The sequence below is a fragment of the Scatophagus argus genome, chromosome 4 (assembly GCF_020382885.2).
Source record: "Scatophagus argus isolate fScaArg1 chromosome 4, fScaArg1.pri, whole genome shotgun sequence".
NCBI classification, from domain to species: domain Eukaryota; kingdom Metazoa; phylum Chordata; class Actinopteri; family Scatophagidae; genus Scatophagus; species Scatophagus argus.
This window is the reverse complement of record NC_058496.1, coordinates 26,683,694-26,702,296: the sequence shown is the minus strand read 5'-3', so window position 1 is coordinate 26,702,296 and position 18,603 is coordinate 26,683,694. Positions and strand designations below refer to the sequence as shown.

The following is an 18,603-nucleotide window of genomic DNA, read 5'->3' as shown; positions in this document are numbered from 1 at the left end:
TGTTTGAAAACCTTTGCTTATAATAGTGTATGCTTAAATCAGCCTATTCTTTATCCTGAAAGCAGCTGAAATCCTAACTCAGTCCTAACTCCTGACTAGCCTAACACTGCTGCGGACAGTGAGATGCTCTTAAAAGCTCCAGAAAACGACTGATTGTTTACCAGACATTTTTGTCAACCTATGGGGCAATTGTATAACTACTTCATTTATAGTTTTTAATTAAATATATCAACAAGTTCAGTTAAAGGTGATATCTACCAAGCCATCTATCAAGACATGTTTATAGGTCTGGATTAGTTCTGCTCCTCAGACTAGTCATCAAAAGCCAAATGTGCAACATCCACTTGACTACCAGGCAGACAGTGAGGCCAAATGGCTGGCCATCTTTATTATGAAACAATATTGGGACCAGATCAAACAATTGTTACATGGTGGATTTTTTGGCCACTACAGTCCCTTTCCATGTCCTGACATATCCCTGGACAGCCAGTCCTCTCCCAGGTGCCTTCAAGGTGCTTGTTTCTAGGACCGCCTCCAGGAGCTGAACTTGGATCCAGCTGAGTGCATCCTTCTCCTGCTTCTCCTTCCTTCCTCTCCTCCCAGCAAGTTAGGTCCCTTTCAGCCAGGCAGCTGACAGTCGATGTGATGCTGGATTATGTCTCAGCGTGGTGAAAGCATCTGTTTATAGAATGATAGGGCTATATTGTACTGGGGTCCCCAGTAGTACAGGAGATGTACACATTATTTAAGTAATGTAAATAACATAACTTTTTGTTCTATAAATCAAAACAATTTCAAGTGGAAAAATCAAACTCTCAATACTAATGGGGGAAAAAAAAAATCACATTAACCTTATATCAAGCAGTACTGTTAAATGTGGGGATAGTGCTGTTCAACTTGAAGGGTCTGCTGATACAAACTACATGTTGCCATCTTTATTATGAAACAACAGACTTTGGAAACCAATTGTGTTTACTTCAGTGCGCAATAATGGCCTGCAGCATTTTTAGCAATAACAATTCAAATTATATATGGCCTGCCATTATTTGTTCCTACTAAGGGGATTAACAGCTGTGGGGAAGGAGATGTGACAAGGTTTGTCCCAGTCCAGAAGCAGTGGAGGCGAATAAGGGAGATATTTCAGTCAGCACACACTTGGAAGTTCTAACTACAGCTTTTCATCTTTCTGACATGTTTATTAGCTTAAAAGATTGTTGATGATGGTGGGGTGGGGAGTAATCAATTGGTTTTGCTGCTCTGCAAAAAAATAAAATATTTAAGAAAACCACATCTAAGAGACATCTATTTCACACAAGAATTGTTTACGTAGAGTCAAATCCAACAGAAAATTAACACATTAAGTATTTCCATCTCACTCTTCATCTGAACATCATTTTTCCATAGCATTTCATTTTCTATTTTTCACATTAAGAAAAGAGTAGAAAGTTAGAAATGGTTTGGATATTTATGGCTGAAGAGAAGGGAGAAAGGGTGGGGGGTGGGGGCTGTCTGTTCCACAGAGAGTCCTGGATAGGAAAGGAGGCTGAGGCTGCTTCTGCCTTCAGTCTTGCTTCAGCTGGGCGGCTCCTGGGCTGCAGGGAGGACTGGTGTGAGGAAGAAGGTAGGAGAAGAATGAGCAAGGAAGGTGGTGGGGTGTGAGGAACAGCATAGAAGCAGGAGGAAGATCGGTATTTGATCAGGCAGGTGGGACAGGAGGAGAGGAAGAGAAAGAGAAAGAGAGAGAGCTACACGCTCATAGGGTGATCAGTCCATTGGCCGCTTCTCGCCATGTTTCTTTGTAAACTCTTCAGCGTTCTTCAAGAATTTTTTACGGTCTTTTGAGTATTCTTCAGCTAGGTCTGCCCTCAGGGGATGTTCCGGCTGGGGGTCGTTCACCAATGCAATGAGGGACTGAATTACTGCAAGAAACACATTGTCAGGAAATCAAGTTAGATGCTTTTACTAACAAGACTGCGGCCTCTAGTTTCAGTGGTATGTGCTGGCAAAAAGAGCAGTGGGAGCATGTGCATAGTTAGAAGTAACAAAACTGAGAGGGTAACGTTAATTTAAAGACCAAGGCTTTGGTTTTGCACAATAGATCCAGTTAGTCCTATGTGCTTACATCTACCAGTTAATGCAAGTGGTGCTGTACCCTTTCAAAATCGCCACACAAAACCAGCAAACATTGGAGTACTGACTGTACACTACCTGTCAACTTTTCACCCAATAATGTAATATGTAATATATTGTTTACTGATAGTATGATTTGGAACATGCGTCTTGTTACACAATGATAAGGCCATGTCTCAGCATAACTGGTCTGAGCTTGATAGTGTAACTATTACCTGTGATTATGTTTTGGATGAAGATATATTAACACACATTTTGAAGTGCCAAACTCATACAACTTCTGGCATGTTGATCAGCTGATCCCAAAGCTGTGCGGAAGCAGAGTGATTCTATGTAAACAGTGGTTTACTGCACCTGCCTGCAACAGAAAAGAGCCCTGTAGCAAAAACTACCGGCCATCAAGTCCCAGTCCAGGAGAAACAATACACATCTTTAGAGTTGCTGAGGGAGAGGAGGAAAACTCAGTTCATTGAGAAACTACTGAGAGGTGAGCTGCAACTACCACAGGACCTGGATCTGACAATACAGTGAGCCCACAGTTCTCTGGCACACAGACCCCGAACCAAAGCCCTTCCGAGACCTATCATTATTAATTTCCTGGAGCTCATGGCCAAAGTGATGTTGCTGAGACAAACTTGGAAAAAGGGAAAAATTCAGCTGTTTAAGAGCAGACTTAAACTTTCCTTTTTTAATAAAGCTTATAGTTAGGGCTGGCCCCTAGTTATGCTGCTATAGGCTTAGACTACCCGGGGGCCCTCCCATGACGCACTGAGCTCTTTCTTCCTCTCCCTCTCCTTCTGCACACATTTATGTCCCATTAATGCATATTACTAACTCAACTTCTTCCCTGGAGTCCTTGTGCTTTCTCGTCTCTCAGGTTCCCATGAGTCGTGGTTGGACCTCCTGCTACGGTCCTGCTTGAAACCTACTGTGATTACTACTGTTTAGTCATAATCTATTTTAATTCTATTACTACTCTTTACAGCTACTACCATTATTATTGTTACTATTGTTGTCATAATCACCATGGTACCTTCTGTATACTTCATCATTATCTATAGTTCCAATACTTCTGGTATTATTGCTTCTGCTGTGTATCTCTGTGTGCTCCTTCTCTCACCACCTTGGTAAACCAAGGTTGCTATATCTTCTCTTATCACTACCAGTCAGAATTCCAGAATCTCAATTCATAAAATGGCTCAAAAAGATTTTGCAGTTTATTGGGGCAGGTCCTGCACTGCCCAATTTCAGAGAGTATCATTATATATGGTATATGGTATACTGGTGCTCTCCAGAATACCAAGCTAGATGAAAGTACATTGAACTGAACCTAACTCAATCTCCACCTCAGGTGAGGCTTGGAGGAAAGGATCATACAGACTAAAAGGGTGAACATTCTATTTTAGAAGACATAGTCAAAAGATACAGGTTGGAAGGAGACAGTGTACTCCTAATCTGGCCTACTCAGACTTCTGATCTTAGACCTGGAGAGATCGATAACACATTCAGAAACAAAAATCTCGGCAGCATGTACACTCACAGAGGAAAATATATTTAAAACTATTGAAAATCTTAAAAAGAGAATTTAATCTGGGTAATGAGGATATGTATAGACCTTTTCAACAGAGACACTTTATTAATACAGAAATTCAAAAAGCAATTTCAGAAGAGGGTAATGAAGTGATCATAGTACTGGTAAGTGCATATAAGCAAACGTCATCCAAAATAGTTTACAAACTACATAAGAATTATAAGAAAAATACATTGGAAGGAATACTTTCCATGTGAAAACGAAATGGGAAACTCAACTGAATGCTAATCTGTCAGAGAGGGAGTAGCTTTCCATCTGCAACACCCAGCAGACATCCACCAATCGTAAAAGATGGAGAGAATTTGAATGGAAGAATACAACCTGCTTTAAAGTTCTAGAAGCGGAGGCAACTGGACATCTTTAGGTTGTTACATGTTTCACCTCTCATCAGTTCTAAGATTGATGGAGAGTTCCAGGTATTTAACCTTTAACCTGTTTTTATGGTTTAGACAGCTTCTTTTGGAATCTGGGTTGTACAAGACTCTTATTAGGAGAGTCAGCTCATCCGGACAAGACTCGGCTGTATCTCGAGGATAAGGGGAAACCCCTTTGAGGACTCAAACGTTCACGTTTTGGACAAAGAAGACTGATGGTTTGAGAGAGGTGAAAGAGGCCATCTTTGTCCAGATAGAACAACCATAGTTGAACAGAGGCGGTGGCTTACGACACCTTTTAGCCTCTCCGGACGGTTTAACCCCCATTCGCACCATCCCTCATGCGACCCTAATGACTCACATGATGGAGTGGGACAATGACTCATTAATGAGTCACACCTCGGCTCATGTGACCGTGATGACTCACGTGGTGACAACCCCAGAGGTTAAATACCTGGAACTCCCCATCAGTCTTAAAACTGGAGAACCTTTCGGATGAGAGGTCAAATGTCTTCAACAACCTAAAGATATCGGCTGCCTTCCCTTTTTTACAGGAGGATGAGGAGACGTATTATCCATCTTTATATGTCAGTGGTCATCATTCAGATATTTCCTGATTTAAATCATAATTTTGTTAGTGTTACACTTATTTACATTATTATTTAATAAATTTGGTAAGTCTGACCTATTTATACTAAAAGGTGTTTACTCTACAAAGATACTGTAAACATTTTCTTCACTAAAACCTTTATTACCTCTTTTATTGAGCAGTTTCAACCAAAGCCCTATGTGTAGCAGCACCGACAAATAATAACATAAAAATACACCAGAAAGTGATTTGTAGCATCTGTTTACCAACAAAGGCTGTCTATAACACTATAATACCCACCTTGGTCAGTTTTGGTGGCAGGCTTCCAGTTCTCTGCACTGATCACAGGCAAGCACACCTGGCCCTTCTCATCAATGTTGGGGTGATAGATTTTTGTCTTGAACGTGATCTTGGGGGGCTTGAAAGGGTACTCAGTGGGGAAAATGATTTCAATTCTGAATGCCCCTTTGTCATAAGGAGGGTTGTCCTGGAAGTGAGCAAAGGAGGTTAATAAAAGAAACTATGGACCAACAAATGCCAAAGTAGTCATACATATCACACTTACTTACAGGAACAATGAGCCCTTGCCATGACAATAGGTTTGATTCTTCAACTTGAATGTTTCTGAAGTTTTTCATTCCAGACCTGCGGATTTCGTCAAGTTCCTGAGAGAGCCAGCAGACAAGTATATTACAGAAGTGACAAATGTTAAGAAAGGAGGGCCATATCCTGAGCAGGAGATAGACAGAAGTGAAAAAAACCTGCTACCTTGTGGTTTACACTGATGTCTGTTCAGACTCATAATACCATATGTAGTGACAGATAGAGATCTTTGTCGCATTGTTCAAAAACAATCTCCTAAAGCTCAATATTGCACCGGTTAATTGTTTTGTCTAAGATGTCACTGAAGAATGTGATGAACATTTTTATATGGCCCTTACAATATACACAATATTTTATTGTACAACCTTAACCTTATAGATTAAACTGTGCTCATTTGTTTCTTGACAGTTTTCTTACTTTTAGGATAGCTGACTAGTCCAAGTTTAAACTTCCCATTTGGACATCAGGGAACTTAGTCATTAGGAACATTCCTGCCTTTGACCACCAAAATCTGATCAATTCATTCATAGGTGCAAGTGGATATTTGTTCCAAATCTGCACAAATTACCTCAAACGTTAGTAAAATATCAAGTTCGCAAGAATGAAACGCATTGCAAGCATTTTTCTTAAATTTAATAACTAAATAATTATATTTGTGAGATGAACATCCGTTGTGAATACTTTCTGCGCTGTCACTCAAACGAACTGTAACGGGACAGAGAAGCAATCAGACGTAACAACAGACACTTTGGTTTCAGCTCAAAAATCCTGCATCTTGTCACCATCCAGTACAACAATGACTTTCCCCAAGACTAACGGTGCAGCACTTTATTAGATTTTCACACCTCCTGCTGATTACAGAGGGCCAAGTCTGAAAGGAACATAAAAGTAGTGAGGTTTGAAATACTCATTTAAAAATTTGGTTTGTATCCTGTTTGGTGTGGTGAATCTATGTTATCGTGGCATCACAGTCATTGCTAAACCTGCTCCACACTTTTTAAGGCTGATCAGCCGTGTCCTAGAGGTTGGAGAAGCGGCTTGTGATCGGAGGGTCACCGGTTGGGATGGGCAGGAAAAATTTGGGTGTGGTGGAGTGATTAATACGCCGCCTCCATCAGCCGGCTGATGTGCCCTTGAGCAAGGCACTTAACCCCCCAATATGCTCCCCGGGCGCTTGATGCTGCCCACTGCTCCTGTGTGTGTTTCACTGCATGTAATTTGGGTGTTGCATGTGTGTGTTCAACTAAGGATGGGTCAAACGCAGAAGACGAATTCAGTGTGTGTATGTAAAAATATATATACTGTCAATAAAGTTGATTCTTCTTCTTCTTCTTCTTCTTCTAAAAGGTGTAGCATAGTGCATTTTATAAATCAAGAAGCTCATTTCACTGTTGTGAAGTTCGAGCCACAGAGCCAGTTAGCCTGAAACTTGTCTTTGGACTGGTATAACAGTTTTTAAACTACAAACTATCTTACAAACTATTCATTTCTGAATAAATACCAATACACCAGTGAAAAATTAAAGAAAAATTCCAATTCCAAACCCTTGATAACAGAGCCTGGAAGAGAAAAAGAAAGCTTTCTCACTGGATGTGAACACAAGCACTGACCATCAACATTATGACACAGAACTTTTTACCACTAAACTTAACTTCCATTTCACACTCACATAACCTTACATGCAAGTACAAGGAAAACAGCAACAACAATAATAAGAGAGAGCTGAAAAGAAAGCTCAAGCGGATCTTGCACCTCTACAAACTCATCTCAAAAGCATTAACATCAGCTGTGGTACCTGCTCAGGGCTTGTTTAGGACACAGACCATTGTAATGTGTATTTATTACATGTAGATTGTGAGGTTACCATCAGAGGTGCATTATTACACAAGAAACTGTGGGATGATTACAGTTCCAATGGTGTGCTCATGTATTTATACTTGTAATTGTTATCATAAAACTACTCCAGTACAGCCAAAGTCCAGAATTCATAGCTGACCTTATTTACACAACCAACTACACAATGTAACTGAAGCTGTCTGAGGATCATTAAGCTTGTTTAGGTGTCACTTTGGTTTGTTTTCGTTGGTAAAATGTTTTTCTTTAGTTGAACTGTGGGTTTTGTATTGGGAACTGACTGCCTCGTTGGTGAGGGTCTGAGAAGATTTTCTGTATGTAGTTGTGATTATAGATTTCCCAAGCATTTTATATATACTAATAAAAATAACATTTTTTAAGAAAGTGCAAATATTGAACAATCATAGGTTAATTATCCTTTGTAATGTGTGATGTTTATTGCATGTATGTTTCTTTCTCTCTCTCTCTTTCATCCTCTCTGTCCTGTCTACCTCTTCTTCCCCCCCTTCACCCAGCCGACTATCAGCAGGATAGTTCTCCCTTGCAAGCCGGGTTCTGGTCAAGGTTTCTTCCTGTTAAAAGGGAGTTTTTCCTTGCCACTGTCTGCTTGCTTGGAGGTGCAGGCTCTGGGTTTCTGTAAAGCATCTAGAGACAATTTTGATTGTATAAGGTGCTATATAAATAAACTGAACTGAATTAACAAACACAGTTGATGACTCATTTCCTGCTCCTATTATCAATTTACCTTAAATGAAAGAGAAAGCATTCTCAGAATGATCAACTACTCCACTGTAAGTACTTTGGCAGGGGGAAAAAAAAAAACAGTGCATCCCTGCATGTTATCTCTAATGATGGTATTTGTTAAACAAACCTCTTTCTATGAAGAGATTAGGCACTCAAACATAATTAGGTACACAGATGATCTTAACCATTTTGGTGAATTACAGCCTTCCAACGACTTTCAAGATAACAACAAGAGCTTGTAATGTCAGACAGCAATTTGATATGGCTTTCCTGGCAGCACATTTAAACTTCCAGGTCCTACAGGCCCCTCCAGAAATTTTTATTAAGGCAATTTACATGAGAAGTGTATCACTAATTAGTTAAACACTTTGTAACATTTGATTAAAGACAAAAATACAAAGAAGATTTACCGTTTCTTTCTAGAGCACACACAATCACACAGCTAGGCAATAATATGATCTTGACAGGGATTTGCTGAAAAATTTATGTTGATAACAATAATAAGCTTGGTACATTTTTCCTTGACATGGATAGATTTAACAGCTTATTACACAGCAGTAATAAAAGCGACAAAATTTAGTCAGTGTGCTGCGTCCCTGCCACTGTCTTTTGCCTGACTTGCACAGGATGGCAGGGTTATGAACACACAGAGGACAGAAATGCACAGCAGAGCTAAATAAACAGGTTCACTGGTGTTGATCCATACCCATAAGTGTAACAAATGGAGAGTGTATGATCAATTTATCAAACACTGGTTGAACAAGCAGAACACAGACTTGCAGACTTCTTCGGCCACTTGTCCCACAGTAACACAAAAAAGGTAACCAAAAAAAGTCAATTATGAACACGACGCAGCCCAGGGTACAGCAAAATATGCTGTTGGTCGATGCCAACTAAGAAAGGACACACCACAAATCTTATTTTATCACTCAAAAAGATATCGGAGACCATACCATTTTTAATAAGCTGGAAAGCATGCTATTCTTTTGGCTTCAATCATTATCTGGATACTCTTCAAAGTGAAAGCAATTTATATATTGTGATAAATAGATATTGATCAATATGGAAACAAATACGGTACTGTGATCAAACTTTTTGTCATATCACTCGCCCTAGTATATCTTCAACACCTGACAAACAAAACCAACACTTTCGACTGTGCATTACAGATGCTCCACAATGATCACACCAACAAGTTAACTGGACTGTAGCCTATTCTACACATCATGAAAGCCAGAAGTAAAGTTATGACTGCTTTTCTGAGTTTCTGATTCAGCAATGCAACAGACCTGAAATGGCTTGCTGACAGTGTGGAAAGGATAAAAGGCTAAGACTGAACATGAGACTCTGTTGCTCTTTCTGTGACAATATGAGCTATTTATTTCAAAAATGTTAGCCTGAGAAAAAGGCAAGCAGGTTAAAATGCTGTTCTTTGGGGTGATGCAGTAACATACCAACAATGTGGGTGAAAGAGCATAAATAAAAAAAAAGGAATTTCTCAGACTATGAGTAGAGGAAAAGTTAGCTAACTGCTAGGCTAATTTATGAAATGCAAAATGCCAATAACAGGCCAATAACAGTGACTAGTAAATTATAGAGGATGTGCATTTTCATTCATTAGGCCCATTCTGTATTTTAATTTAGACTTTGGCATGTTGTATTGAAACTTATCAATACTTATCAAAAGTTTGTTAAGTTGCTGCAAATAGCTGCTGCGAGTTAATTTTCAAACATCTGTGACTGAAATAAGTAAAAAGAAAAAAAAAATAAAATAACTGTGGAAAACTTCTGTGTATGTTTTATGAAAGAACTACAAAGCCTAGTACAAGCATCAAGAGGACGCATAAGCTAGGGTTGTCAAGAAAATGATAGACAGTAATCAGTACTAAAAATTAGTATAGGATTAGATACTCATTTACAATGCAATCGATACCAATGCAGCCTGTTCCTCCTCCAGCTGACACACTACTTCACACAGCACGGCGGCAGACAAGTAGGCGATCAGGCCCTACCCTGACTGGCAGCTCAACACACGAACGCTCACCGACGTTCACAACGCTGAGCTGGCTGAACATGTTTAGTGCTGCTGCTCAAGGGCCTCCGCGACCACTTTTAGTCAAAAATGAAAAAAAGCAGAAGCATCGTTTGAAAGTGTTTTGCAGATGACACAAGCGACCACGGAAATTCTAAAGATGCAGATTAGCCTATATGCAAACAATGATACAAAGCGGTGGCGACAAAGACAAGTAAACCTAGCAAAGCAACTTAGTGAGGAATTTCGAGAGGCCAGTAAAGCTCCTGCTTTATCAATCAAATGTTAAGTACTTATCATAAATGTACCATTTCTGTATATGTCTACAGAGACTGCCAAAATAATGTATACACACACCAGGAAAAAAGGGTAACGCCATCTGTTGGGAAAACATCGTACAACAGTACACAGACTTCGAAAGAGGTATCTATATGTATAGAAGTACTTACACAAATTAAATATTTATGCATGTTTTTTCTTTTCCTGATGTGTGTATACATTGTTTTGGCTGACTGTATATCTATATATCTATATCTATATATAGATATCTCAAAAATGATAATGTTAATGTGGGAACTAGGTAGAAAACATTATCGGTCAGTGTGTGTCTGTAACGTTAATAGACACTGTGTACCTCGGACAACATTAAAATATTTTTGTCGTTGATGTCATTGTTTCTATTCTTCTAATATTTACTTTGAAAAGTTATGCCTCTTAATCAACCCACACACCCCCACTATTTGAAACGGCAGCAGTTTTTCACTTTAGTATTTCACAAATACCAGCATTAGAAGCTTATGTTGCATTTTAAATCATCCATGTCTTCATAGTCTGTGTTTTCTAGTCATATTTTAATTTCAGAGACAGAAATTTAAAAAAAAGATTAAGAATGATGATTTGACTTTGGTTTGAAAATCTAAACATCAGTGTGTGCCAACAGATACCTTGATCCATATAACTGGACAAAATATTAATCTTGATACCTTGCTCAACACCTTGATATTTCTTAATTTCAAACTTGAACAATTAATGAATAATTAATCATTTCTGACCTCATTCTGCCAAACTGGAAAGGTCAACTTTTCCATGCAGACTGTCCTATGACATCTGGCTTGTAGGTTTACAAACCGAGCAGGAATCCATGATTTGATTCAGGTGGGATTATTATTTTCTAATACTACTCGTGATGATGTGCAAAATTAGTTTAGAAAGGTTTGAAATCAAACAATATATGTGTATTATTAAGCTTAGGGCAGCATAAAGATTAATATTATGTCACTAAAAACAGAAAAACCATGATATCTAGTAACAAAACAAACAATTACAAAATGTAATTTGCAACTTTCTGCAAACTGATGAAAAAATGGGTTTAGCAGATATCATACAGCACAGTACAAACATCTACCTATGAACTAACACCAGTTTTTTTAAATGCAAGACCAAATGATTCTAAGTAGAACTTACAAATTCTAAATAAATTCTAGATAAGAACTATTAATACTACACACAGAATCAAAAATTGATTGCAGAAATGGGAAAACTCATGAAGACATAATCTTTTGAACATTCACTGATTCTTCATGCAAGAACAAAAAAAACCCATTCTTTATTCATCATTTGATTACTGTAAAACATCACAATTATTCACATTCATTTCAAATTATCTTTAGGGTTTCTTGAATGTCAGTACATATTTCAACCTAATCCAGTGAAAAATAAGAAATTCATAAGGCTTAGACTACACAGTATGCAAGTATTGCAAAAATGATAACATTTAGCTCTGAAACACAACAGCAGCTACACATAACAGACACCCTCTTGGCTTGACTCAAACTGTTAACTCATTGGGCTTTTTTCTGAATCATGACACAAACAATGAGTTTTGTGATCCATTGCACATTTAGTTTCCCACTACAGTTAAAATCTAGAGATGCTTGTCAGCATGTCTGTCATTATTTTACCATTTCATCATTAATTGTACAGTAAGCCCCCTGTTGGTTGTAGCTCTAAATAAAATTTAAAGAGTAACGTAAACCCTAAACACATTTTTCTGCTGGAAATAAATTTGAATAGATATTTAATTGTGTTGCCGATTGATTCAGCCCCTGATCTTAATATACTGGTGCAGCTATTTGAATTTTACATATTGTTTTACAAATATGCACAGCAACTGCCTTCTACAGGTCGGTTATAAAATTGAAATTTGTGAGAGGCAGACATATGTGATGTTTTGAAGGCAGCCAACCTAACCAGCTCCCATCCCCACCCCTTCATATAAAACCAACATCTCGCCACTACTGTGCAGAGTTAGGAGCAGTCTGAGCGGATTCCATGGATTAAATATAATGACTTACTTGTTTCATTGTAATGTTAGCATAGATGTTTTAGTATCAATTTTGTTGTTAGTTCTGTGGTTATAGTATTTAGTAGGTTAGTTAGCGATTTTTGATAGGTTGTAGAGTTTTCCTATTTTAGTAGTTGTGTGTGTAGTTACCCTTTAAAATGCAATAAATAAAGATCATGGTGTCTTTCAAAGATATTAATAAAATAGTCTATATCCCAAAGCAGCCGTAAGCAAGTACTACTGGTGTAACTTTACACACATAATTGCTAATATTTTAATGATATAAAACATAAGTTTGATTTTTTGTGCTAAAGCTAGAATATCCAGTATGTACTTAGCAAAAGAGGCAGCAGTGGAGCAAGAGGGAGGGAATTTTATGTTGAGGAAAATTATATAATTCCTAATTCTGCAATTAACATATTTAATTTTTATGGGCTACACAAGAAGAACCCCAAAGTACGAAACATAATAAACATAAGCACCCCCCCCCCCCAGGCTAAGAGAAATGGTTAAGCCTAATGCTCAGCAGCCATTGGGAACATAACACACTGTCTCCTTCAAACTGAATAAGTAGCCTAATGTTAACGCCTTGTTAATGTGGGTTGAATATCACATATTCTTAAACTAACTGGCTTAACAAAGTAATGGAGAGGCAAATCTCTGCTGCACTGGGCTGACACGCCTTGCCAAGGCAGCACATGTGTATGGAAAAGACCTATGGATATGTGCTACACAATAAGAAAACACTAAGTAAAGACAATAAGGTACACTGAAGCCCCCCAAAAAAATGAAATATCAAAAAGGTCAACTACCTATTATGAGGTTGTGTATAAGGTCGCTGTTCATCTAGAACTTGGCCTACTGCTCACGTACTTAGTTATATAAAAACTACCTGAACTGGGCCAACAAGAATCGTAAAAAGTAAATACAAATGACAGCGTCACGTGGCTTAACTTCATCTTGAAGTTCTTTCTTTTCAAGCCTCAGGTGGACCAAGACGCCCCGCCTCTACCACCACACACACACACACACACACACACACACACACAATCCCAAACAAAAAAAGCAAAAAAATACGGAAAGGAAAGGCTGGAGGACTTCTTAACATATATGTTTGCTTCCACATTGAGCACCGCCCCGAGTTACACACTGCAGCGAAGAGCTTTTCGGCTCACTGACTAGCCTGCCAAAACGCAGATGTAGTCTGAGACTAGCACGATAGCTAACTGATTAGCAAATGCCGTTGAGATTCGCACACGGTCTTCTATTAGTCACATCTAAACTCTCATCCTCAGTTACACAACACGTAGGTGTCAATGTTAGTAAGTAAACGATCAGTTATTTTGCCTCTTTCGAAAGGCTGATAGTCAACTATCTGGCCTTATTTACCGGTGCTAGTCTGCCTAACAGTAACATAACGTTAATATTTTTGTCGGCTAGGTGGCCAACAGTGACCTCTCGCTTTTATTAAGTTTACGGCTAAATGGGCACTAAATGTGTCTTCACACAACAACATTACCTGATATGTGTTTAAACGAAGAACAAATTGGTCCACTAACCTACAATGTGGCTTACAAATTAAAGACATTACAAACTATTTGAGAATAACGGGATCGGGAGATTTACCTTGGCCAGCCTCCTGCTCGCCGCCATCTTGAAACTACTGTGTGTTCCCAGAATACACAGCGCGGCGAATATGGGGCGCTGGGGGCTAGTTATCAACCCGTTAACGAGAAATGGACATTTTCAGCGTAATCTCGGATTTTCCACCGTAAAATCACAGAAAAAGCCCTTGGCATAGCAGAGAGGTTAACGTTTAATCCTAGGCCATCTTTTATATTTAAGGAGATATTGTACAACAATATATGGCAGCAGGCGCACCAGCTATATTTTAAAATGGGGGAGCAAACTTGTAAAATTAGCCAGTTGGCTTGGGGTGTAGGGGTCATCCCCTAGAAAAATCAACTGTAATTTAGAGCAAATTAAGTCAAGAATCAGCATAATAAAAGACAACAAAAGATAACAGCTAATAAAATACAATAAAAGAGCTAAGTGGTCTCGTAATAATTCCACTGCATTGGTAAATATAATAAAATGGCTGGTCTGTTGTAAAATTCTCAGTTCTTAAAAATCTAATGCATCAATAATATTCAGTTGTTTTGTTTGTTGTTGTTGTTGTCACTGGTTTAAAGCCAGCTCAAGTTCCCCTCAGTTGGTGAGCAATGCAGTACTAACACAAATTCAGTTTCTTATCCCCCATTATGATTGCAACTGTAAGAAGAAGAAGAAGAAGAATCAGCTTTATTGACAGTATATATATTTTTACATGCACACATTGAATTCGTCTTCTGCATTTGACCCATCCTTAGTTGAACACACATGCAACACCTGGCAAATTACATGCAGTGAAACACACACAGGAGCAGTGGGCAGCATCAAGCACCCGGGGAGCATATTGGGGGGTTAAGTGCCTTGCTTAAGGGCACATCAGCCGGCTAATGGAGGGGAGGCATTAATCACTCCACCACACCCACATTTTTCCTGCCCGTCCGGTGGGGGAATCAAACCAGTGACCCTCCGATCACAAGCCGTTTAGTGAGAGAAGAGATTTTTTTCTAGCAAATTATACATATTATTATTATTATTATTATTATTGTTAAGTATTGCTGTAAAAGACAGATGAAAAATAAATGAGCTGTAGTTTCCATACATCACAATTATAATATAATTGATACCCATTCTTTAAGGTATGCTGACAAAAAGGTTTGAGAAGCTGAATTTCTGCTTAATTGTACATTTGTCACTTTTTTGGCACAGTCTTACGTAAAAATCACGTCCATCAGCAGTGAAGGAAGGGTGCAAGTTAGTGCATTTTTAGCCATCAAAATAAAGGAAGTTGGTATAACCTCATCATGTTGTTCACAATTACACAGGAAGTGTAATTTCAAACAGAATACCTCAAAAGTGATGTTGCCAAATACATCTAATAAATGGGTGACAGACCAAATATTCTACATCCAGAGACTGAAAAATCCAGACCTAATTCTAAAGTGAAAGAATTTCAATTTCACATGGAAACGGTGCGCTGTAAATTTGTATTTGTACCTGTGCAATTTAACAGTACTTGTGAATAAAATGAGGACAATTTGGCTTCTAATTTTTTTGAATAAATATGTCACAATGTGAAAGAAAATCAATACCATCAATCTTTTTGTCAGGGTTCTACATTTAATCTGTTTTCCTAGTGTTCTTCTCTGTTTTCCATTGGCTAGGGTTTTTTTCTGTCCTTGTTTGTCTCTTTCATCTGTCCCTGTGCGTCTGTGTCTCTGGAGCTGTGCATGGCTACCTGGTGCCTTCCCACCACCTTACCATGAGAGCTGAATCAGAACTCCTCATCAACTCCACCTCCTACTTGCAGTATATTAATTCATTCACTCTCTGTCAAATTGTGTGGTTCGCCAACTGGCACTATACCTCATTCCTAGTGCATTTTCTTGTGTTAGTTGCTCCTGTCTAACTACTTGCCTCCTTGTATCTTCAGCCCAGTTTCTGCTCCACATCCATATGCTATGTCCAGCTCCCTGTGTCTCTTTGGATCACCATTGTTCCTGGACAGCTCTACCATTCACCTGATTCAACTCACTCACCTGCCACATCACTCCTTGTGGTTCCTGAATAATCTCTTCTCCATCCCACTCCCTCCATTCTGAAAAGCCATCTGCCAGCTAAGGACTCTCACATTATTGAATGCCTTTGTAACATTAAAGACTTTCTATTACTTTTTTACTTATTACTCTATTTTACGTTTTACTATTACTATTACTTTCTCTATTTTCTACTAAGTGACTCAGTGTTGTGTGTGATCTGCATCATGAATTCACTATAGTCTTGTTTATTTTTTTCCCTAAAATTCCTAGGAACACAAGAGCATAAGCTCCTGTTGCCTACTAAAAAGATTTACCCACAGGGTTCCATTTATATTTTATTATGGTTGGTTGGGGTTGGAGTTTTGTTTTCTAAATATAGTCAAAATAACTTGTTGATGCCCTTTACTGGTGCGTTAGATATGGAAAAGAACAAGCTGAATAAATGCACATTGAAAGACTTAATTTTTATTACATAAATGCAATCAAATATGATTTCTATTTAACCTTTCAGTTTAATTTTCCTAACTTCAATTTACAGCAATCCATTTTGTTCTATATTTTCATCTATACATTTTCTATACCGCTTATCCATGCAGGGTTGCAGAGGGCGCCGGAGTCTGTCCCAGCTGATGAAGGGTGAGAGGCAGGGTACACCCTGGACTGGTCATCAGTCAGTCGTAGGGCTGACATACAAAGACAGACAATCCCACAGGCTCATACACTCACACCTAGGTGCAATATAGAGTAATCAGTTAACCTAATGTGCATGTTTTTGGGAACCTAGAGAAAAGCCGTGCAGGTAAAGGGAGAACATGCAAACTCTTCACAGAAGGGCCCAGGCGCCCAAATCCCTTTCCTGTCAGGTGATAGTGCTAGCCACGTGCCACTGTGAATTGAGAGTACTTCTACTGCAACTATGATGAGTGATGGTGAAACTGGGCAAGCTTTTTATACACCATGAACTGTAAAAAGAGGTTTTTTTTCTAACTTCGCTTGGTGTTTCACTATGGGAAATCGCTTTGGGTGTGACCAACTACACTACTACTACTCACATCTGTCTGTGACAAGCCGGCCGAGCCATGCTAGGAGTCCCGCCCTCCTTTTATTAAGGAGGCAGAGTTGCAGTCCTACATGCCTCTTTGTGCTTCCATTAGGACAGTTACCCACCCAATATCCCATAGAGACTGTGTCTGTCCCCAAACCACTTAAACTAATTAAATCAAATACAAAAAGAGGAATTATACATAAAAATCTAATAAAGATCAACACCAACACTTCCATAGCTACAACAAATAGGAGAATTAAATGTGGACTGTTAAATATTAGATCTCTTTCATCTAAAGCTGTACTAGTAAATGAGTAAATACTGGACTATAATATAGATTTATTTTGTTTAACCGAAATCTGGCTTCAGCAAGAAGAATATGTCAGCTTAAATGAATCCACTCCCCAAAGTCATATTAACATTCACATTCTTCGGAACACCAGCTGAAGAGGTGGAGTTGCTGCCATTTTTGACCCAAACCTATCATTCAGTCCAAAGTCCAAAGTCAACTACCATTCATTCGAAAGCCTTATTCTTACTCTCTCACACCCTACCTGGAGCACAGCACAACCAATTTTAATTGCTGTAGTGCACCGCGCTCCTGGCCCATACTCTGAATTTCTACTGGAATTTTCAGAGTTCCTATCGAGTCTTGTCCTTAAAATTAATATACTTCATACTGCTTCATACAAAAACTCCTACACTAGATACCTGTCTGATAGTGCTGTGGCCAAATTTAAAGAAGCAGTTCTATTGTCATTTACTTCAGTATCATATCCTGATACTAGTGAACATTACAATAATCCCTCTCAAATTGACCATTTTGTGGACAGCGCTGAAAGCTCAGTAAGGACAACGATAGACTCTGCTGCCCTGCCAAAGAAGAAACGCATAAAGCAAAAGAGACTTGCACCCTGGTAAAACACAGAGGTTCGCAAAATGTGCAAAAACTTGAGAGGAAATGGCGTTTCTCCAAACTTATTAAATCTCGCTCAATCTGGCAAGACAGTCTTAGATTATATAGGAAGGCCCTACGGACTGCCAGAGCAGCTTATTACACAAAATTAATTGAGGATAACAAGCATAATCTCAGGTTTCTCTTCAGCACTGTAGCCAGGCTGACAGGGAGCCATAGTGCTATTGAGCCTTGTATCCCTGTGACCCACAGCAGCAATGACTTTATAACCTTTTTTAATGACAAGTGTGAGGGACCAGAGTGGTCTCCCCGAATAGAAGCGTCAGGTGCCAGGAAAAGCCCTTTTATTCTCCCGGAACACAAGGTTTTCACAGCCAGACAAAATGCAGTAATAATGCAGGAACCAAAAAGACCAATAGCAAACACTTACAGCAGTACACAGTAGTTCTCCTAAGGAACAACAAGAGCAAAATGAGGCTCCTTTAAATAGGGCTGCTTGTTGAGCCCAAATGGACCAGACCATTATGGAGGGGATTACCAACAAACATAAAGGTCCATCCAATACACTAATCATAATAAATAAATACAAAAAAATAAATACTGCATTATATAATTTATCCAAACACCAAATATTTACACACCATACACTAATTTTACAGAAACACCACATAGCCAACACCATAAAAAATGTAAACCTCCCTGAGTGCAATGGGCCGTGCCCCCTTGCCCCGTGC

At 38.8% G+C, this 18,603-nt stretch overlaps 1 protein-coding gene across 1 annotated transcript; it reads right to left on the bottom strand.

Annotated features, from left to right (window-relative positions):
- Positions 1-358: 358 nt before the first annotated feature.
- LOC124057632 (ubiquitin-conjugating enzyme E2 L3) lies at positions 359-14,024 on the bottom strand. Its single transcript, XM_046386080.1, has 4 exons — positions 13,888-14,024; positions 5,254-5,349; positions 4,985-5,171; positions 359-1,919 (listed from the first exon to the last, which is right to left on the bottom strand). Exons 1-4 carry the CDS (start codon positions 13,912-13,914, stop codon positions 1,765-1,767), a joined length of 465 nt encoding a protein of 154 aa, XP_046242036.1. The 5' UTR covers positions 13,915-14,024; the 3' UTR covers positions 359-1,764.
- Between the last annotated feature and the right edge of the window lie 4,579 nt (positions 14,025-18,603).

Coding starts and splice junctions, on each gene's coding strand:
- LOC124057632 (XM_046386080.1), bottom strand. CDS start 13,914: ATGGCGGCGAGCAGGAGGCTGGCCAAG. Junction 5,350..13,887: donor CGAGCAGGAGGCTGGCCAAG/GTAAATCTCCCG, acceptor TGGCTCTCTCAG/GAACTTGACGAAATCCGCAG. Junction 1,920..4,984: donor TGCCACCAAAACTGACCAAG/GTGGGTATTATA, acceptor TGTTTCTTGCAG/TAATTCAGTCCCTCATTGCA.